General features: G+C 29.4%; 1 protein-coding gene across 1 annotated transcript in view; it reads left to right on the forward strand.

Moving 5' to 3' along the window:
- Positions 1–868, forward strand: part of LOC101503819 (calcium-transporting ATPase 4, endoplasmic reticulum-type-like) — a 6,749-nt gene extending 5,881 nt beyond the window's left edge. Inside the window, exon 8 of the mRNA XM_004493855.4 lies at positions 20–868. Coding sequence (XP_004493912.1) covers positions 20–589 — 570 coding nt within the window. The 3' untranslated portion in view covers positions 590–868. The remainder of the gene's footprint in view (positions 1–19) is intronic.
- Positions 869–7,020: the final 6,152 nt, after the last annotated feature.

Genomic DNA, 7,020 nt, shown 5'->3' on the forward strand with positions numbered 1-7,020 from the left:
CTACTGCTATACTTCACAGGTTATTGGGATTTATGTTGGATTAGCTACTGTTGGTGTCTTCATTATATGGTACACACATGATTCCTTCTTGGGAATTGACCTCAGTGGGGATGGACATACTCTAGTCACTTACTCCCAGCTTGCCAACTGGGGTCAGTGCTCCTCTTGGAAGAACTTCACTGCTTCTCCCTTCACTGCTGGTGCTAGAGTCATCTCTTTTGACGCCAATCCATGTGACTACTTCCAGACTGGTAAAGTGAAAGCTATGACACTGTCCCTCTCTGTGCTGGTAGCAATTGAAATGTTCAACTCTCTCAACGCTCTATCTGAAGATGGAAGCCTTTTGACAATGCCCCCATGGGTGAACCCTTGGCTTCTTTTGGCAATGTCAGTTTCCTTTGGACTGCACTTTATTATCTTGTATGTGCCATTCTTAGCCCAAGTATTTGGCATCGTGCCCCTGAGCTTCAATGAGTGGCTTTTGGTTTTGGCGGTTGCATTGCCTGTCATTCTGATTGATGAGATTTTGAAATTTGTCGGGAGATGTACAAGTGGATCTGCAAGAAGATCAAAGCAAAAATCAGAGTAGAAAACTTACCCTAGTTTTTAGAAAATTGATCAATCCTTCAATAGTTCGAAAGTTGTTATCCTAGAGACCCAAGAGGTGGCCTCAACTTCAACTAATTTTATATAAGTACTATTTTAGGCCTCTCTGTAGTCATCATCCCATTTTATAATGAGGGGTGACTGGGCTTGCATTGGGTGCACTATATTTCTTTAAATCTTTTATCATCATCATTTTTGCTTTGTTCTTTGAACCTTTTCAAGATTTTCAAAAGGAAGGAAAAAACCTTTTATTTATTTTTCACACTTGTCTTCCTGAAAAAGCAGAAGCAACTTCTGGTTGCTTTTTTGTTTTGTTTATTTGTTGATGAAGAGGAATTCCTCATGAACTCTAGAAATCATAAAGATGAAAATATATGTTGAGTGTGGGCAACGTTAGTCCTTCCAAACTGTAATCCTAACACCTATTTCTTGATGCAATGTGCTTATTTAACTTGTGACTTTTTTTAGGTGAAAATTGGGTTTTGGGAGTAGGCATTCAGTCCACTGAGAGTGTAATTATATGTCTACACAGTCCTTTTTTAGCCCGTTCTATGATATTAGTATTTTTGTATATATATTCTCCGTGCCTGTTACTGCTTTCTGAAGCCTTGTTATTCACATCTTGTGTCTTCGATGAAAAAGACGAATCGAATTTTGAACCCATTGGTTTTCATTAAATTAAAGTGTCAGCACAAATTGAAGCAAATGGGGTTCTATGGTTTTTCTACGTGGAGGAGCATAGCTCTGTGCATGTGATTATGTGAACCTGCTTGAGCACGGTTTGCTTCTAATTATGAAATTGTTGAGTCCTGCCCGTGCTCATCGGGTCAATTTCTAGGCAGATTGAGACAGGCAGCAAGAAATAATGAACTGCCAGATGCAAATGAATGCATGGCATATTGACATATTGTTTGTTCGTTCAATCAAGACATTTGTGCTCCATGGTAATCATTGAGTTTGACTATTGGGCTAATCATGACTTTCTTATAATGGAAACTCTTCGGCTCATTTTGGACGTAGGATGATTAACCTTTAAGAGACGCAAAACAGTAACTACAGTGATTGTGTGATGAGTGATTACTAGATCTGACATGTTTATATACTACTCGCTCGTTTTTTTTTTTTTTACAGAAAAATTAAGCTTTATTCAAATCAAATGTTAAAAGTAAGAACAGTGCATTTTGAAATCAAATTTAATGTAATTAAAAAAGACAACCACATTAGTTATACATATAAATATTTAAAAAATTAATGAGTTAATTCTAACAATCAAACAATTTTTTTTATAGATATGGTCAACACTTAAAAACAATGCAAGATCTATGATATTTAATCTCATTTATTTTTGGAAAAAATATTCGTTAATGTTTATTCATATGTATTCATTAATCTAATTTTTTATTTTAGGAGAAAAGAGACTGTGTTTTGAAATCTTTTGCATCTGATAAATGAAAAAGAAAAAGCCCTCCAATCTTATATATGAAAACAAATATCTCATATTCTTTAAAAAAATTAATTAATTTTATTTAATATGTTTACAGTAATTAAAAAAATTAATTGTATTCTTTAAGTTGTCTTTGAGGAGAATTTGTTGCATGAGATGAAAAATAACGAAAAAATCAAATCTAAATTGATGTAAGTGTATAGTAGAAATAATACAATAAAATGCGGTACAGTTAATTAATTTTTATTCATATTCAAGACTAAAAAAAAGAATTTTTTGTTGCTTATTTTCCAAATCGAATGAAGTATTTTTAACAATTTCTACACGATTGATAGAATAAGTCATACAAGAAAATCATAGTTTACGTGGAATTTGCTTTCATTCCCTTTTTTGTATCATGATAAATGTTTAATCAAATTACTTATTCAAGTATTCCTTTATCAAATATTCCTTTAGTTTGTCTTGGAAGCTTATAGTGAATCAGCTCTCAAATAGTATCTTAAAGAAATACACTCAATATTTAATCAAACTTGGATGATATATTAATACATGGAAGGATTGATCCTATTAATACTAAATGGCATAAATGAAAACATAATCTTGCAAAAATGGTGATTGTCAAACATAGCGGCTTATAGTTAATGATAGGGAGGTGCAATTCTTGCTTTGTACTCTAGTTTTTATCGAAAGGTTTTTAGAGCATCTCCAACGGTAGTCAAACAAGTTCGTCCGCCAGCATATAGTTACGTAAAATTCAGTTTTTGACGAGTTTGAAATTGTGTCAACTTGTTATCAGTGTGCTCTTATGAAGTAACGGTATTTTGACCATTTAATAATAATAAAATTATAACCATTATTTTTTATTTATTTATTAATTTATTAATAATAATAAATTTATGACGATTAATGAACCTTATTTAATGAACTCATGTTGAATTCACCGTTAGAATAAAAAATTAATGAGTTTCCTTCAAGATGACGTGACACAGTAGACCATACTTAATGAACTCATGTTAAGTTCATTGTTGGATATACTCTTAGTATATCCAAATTTGGTTCGAAAATAAGTAATGTTCGAATATAAATTATTTTAATTAAAGATATAATAGAATTTTTTTGAAAGTAATTATATATTATATTTGTTTTATAATAAGGGTCATTTTAATAAAAAAGAATTCTTAAAATTAATGTCATTTTTAATTTTTAATATAAGATTAAATTTTTTTTAATTGTACCTTATATATAATATTATGTACATTATTCTCAAAGAATTATATTCTACTTTATATTATTTATGATAGTGAAAAATACACTAATTATTAATAATGATAATTTATTTACGTTCTCTCTTTTTATTTATAATAATCACTTCTTATATGTGTAAATGAGCAAAAACAACTTTTGTTGGTAGACAAAGTCTACCCAAGTTCATAATTTTTTAAGAGAAAAGAAGATATAATCCATCATCAATGAGATTCATATATACCATTACATCACTATTCTACACTTTAAATATATGTCGTAGAAAAATAAATAATTATCATTATATTTTAATATAAAATAAATTTACACTAATTATATACAATAATTAAACTCTATATCTTAACTATAGCACATATTAAATTTGACAATATTTATTCAGATTTGTGATATTTCTCCTTTTAATTCTTAGGTCTTGTTAACAAGTGTAAAAGCACTTGTTAAAGAATCAAAAATAAAAATTATGTATAAAAAAGAATAACTTTTAAATTTTTAAATAATTAAAAATATAAATTTTAATATATTTTTAATTGATTTTTTTACTTTTAATTTTTTAACAAGTGTTCTTAAAACACTTGGTTATATTTGTCTTATATTTGTCACATGGTGTTTGAGAAATCAAGCTTCTTATGTTTCCCGGAGCTTCATAAAAAACATATCTAGTTTATTTATACAAAACTTAAATTACTTGTAATAACATACAATTAATTGCAATTATAACTTTTTTAGAAAACTTTTCAATTAAATTACAAGTAATTGCTCTCAAAACTTTTCTAAAAAAATGCTCTCATTTTCTTTTTGGCGCATTCGTATTTAATATCGCCACCAAACATAAGTTTGACTCAACAAACTAAAAATTAAAAATGAAAAAAAAAAACTGTTTTATTATATTCCAAGTTCTAATTCAACTTAAGTAGATGGTAGATGCAGCGCTCCCACTCTATATTAGATATAACGCCCACACCTAATCTATAACAAGTTATCTTAAACTATTCGAGTGAAACAATCAGAAAAAACTGTCATCCAATAAAAGCTAGCCACGTATAAGCTTTAGAATCGTAGGGTGATAAGCGCCGTGGGATTTACAGTTTCGTGCCCAAACGAATATAATTAGGATGTGTCTTGTAGTGATCACTTTTTATAGTATTATTAAGCAAAGTGTGTTGAGTCCAAAACTTGCATTAACAAATGGACAACTATTAATAAACTAAGGTTGTTGATAATATCTCTTCTACGGAAGATTTTTAATGCAAAAATATTTTATTAAAAAATTGATCTTTTAAAAAAGTTAAATGTATAAATTTCAAAATAAAATTAATACAAAGTTTTTAAATTTTAATCATTAACATGTTTATTTGGACCACATGTAAACATTTGCCATAAATTAATTGCATGAAATTGACTTCAACCAGTTTTACATATTTCAACACTTTGACTATGAGATTACAATTTGCTCTAACAAACGTATCCAACGAGCTTTTAAAATTCATCTGTAAATTTTCTTTAAATAGTTAATTCAGTAATTAATTGCTAATTTTATTTGAAGAATAAGATGAACTCATAATTCCATTTTCACTCCAACTCCTTCAAATATAAATAATTGATAATTTTTTCTCCTGCATAAACTGTGCCTAGAATTGGATCTTCTCATTTAACTTTTTGGTTAAAGACCGTTTCAAATAAAACTTTTTGGTTAAAGAGACTTTGATCACTCCACGCTTTAATTTAAAATGATTGTTAATTTGAACTCCAACAACTATATATCAAGTATCCAATTAGCGATTTTGCTAACAAGAAGAAGAAAGAGTAGCATTTGATGCATTGTAGATTTTTCCCAGACATTACGCCTCACCGAGCTCCTTCCAATTAGCTGGTGGGGCTGCGCTGATGAACACTTTGTTCATGTTTTCTCGTCAAATCTCATGCTATATTATTTTAACTTAATATTATTAATATATTAAAGAATTATCAATATATATTGAGCACAGATAAAATTATCTTAGGAGTAACACTTAACTGAATCAATTTTTTATTAAAAAAAAAAATTAACTAAAATGAAAGTTGGGTAAATACTTTTCAGCATCATACTTATGAAATAATTTAACAAAGAAAAATGTTGATATAAAAAAATGAGTATTGCGACCAAGTTGAACTAAGAAATAAGTATATCTATTTATTTCTTTTGGAGAATAACTAAGAGAGTAGGTCTAGTCCATCTGATACAATATAAAGATAATCTATTTGAGAAACATAAGCAATTGAGTATAATCTTAGTTGATAATGGAGAGCAAGGTCAAAGAGTGAATCAATTTGAAAAATAACGTTATGAATACATTTTTCACGAGTCAAAAAAACACTACAGTGAAAAGTCCATATTTTAGAAAATAAAGAGGTATTGGATGTCACTTTGCAGTAGAAACCACATATTAACTGGTCATTATGGTCAGAATTGATTCCCCACGTGCCAATGAGCCATCAATATAGATGTAAGCACCATTAACGTTCATCTTCATAATCCACATAGTTTAATCTATACTTTTTTTTTATTAGGGTTAATCAAATTCTACTTCATAATCTTATCATTAGCAAAAATTATGTGTGAAAGATAAAGTCCCCCTACCCTACCAAAATGAAGAGATTGCCATTGGTCGTTTGTAACATAATCTTTACTTATGTGGCTCAATCTCTCCATAGCCAACACACAAAAGAAAAAGGGAGACATAATCATCTTGTCTAAGCCCGCTAGAAGTGGCACATGATTAGTTTGAGCACCATTCCAATTAATAGTAATAGATTTATGGGCAAGACAATGCCGAATAATATTCTTTAGTATCAAAGACAATTCTAACATGTCTAAGGATTCCATGATAAATTGCCATTCAAGTCTATCATAGACTTTTTCGAGATCAAGCTTTACAATCGTGAAGCATTGAGTACCATGTAGAGGAGAGAAAGTATAGATGACTTTTTAGAGCACTAAAATGTTATCAAAAGTAGATCGTCCAGGAATAAAACTACATTGATTATGAGATACCACATGAGACATAATACTTACGAGTCTCTAATAAATATTTTAGAAATAATTTTATAGCTCACATTACAAAGTATTATAGGTCTAAGTTGATTAACTTGTATAGGTTCATCAATGATAGTAATTAGAGTCTAATTGATCTATCTAATTTTAGTTTGATCCTTGAAGCAATTCTGAACTAGCTTCGCAATGGATTGACCAAACACACTCCATTGACTCTTGAAAAATATAGGATGGAACCCATTAGGGTCAAACAACTTATGATTTCCCATGTAGATGTAGTGTCAAAAAATGATGAAAGGGCATCTTGCTGAACAATAGAGGTTGTGATAGAATAAGATCAAAAGGTTCATACCAACGTTATATTAAAAAAATCTATGAGTTATCATCCGTTTGGAGTGTAGATATTAAAATTGTTTCAACAATTTTGTACATAATCTTTGCAAGTAATGATAAAACGGTAGTATCGAGCGTCGAACTCAAGAATTACGTTTTACTATCGAGTTGTGTTTAATTACTAAAATTAAACAAGAAGTTTTCGAATTGATTGAAATAATATTTAAAATTAACAAAAGTAATCGAATTGAACTTTTATCATAAGAAAAATGTCAGGGATGAGTTTCACTTCGAATCCAACTTTGGTTTCTAATTTGATCCTAGTTACTAAATTCCTTTATTG

Source organism: Cicer arietinum, chromosome 3 (assembly GCF_000331145.2).
Source record: "Cicer arietinum cultivar CDC Frontier isolate Library 1 chromosome 3, Cicar.CDCFrontier_v2.0, whole genome shotgun sequence".
In the NCBI taxonomy this organism is placed as follows: Eukaryota; Viridiplantae; Streptophyta; class Magnoliopsida; order Fabales; family Fabaceae; genus Cicer; species Cicer arietinum.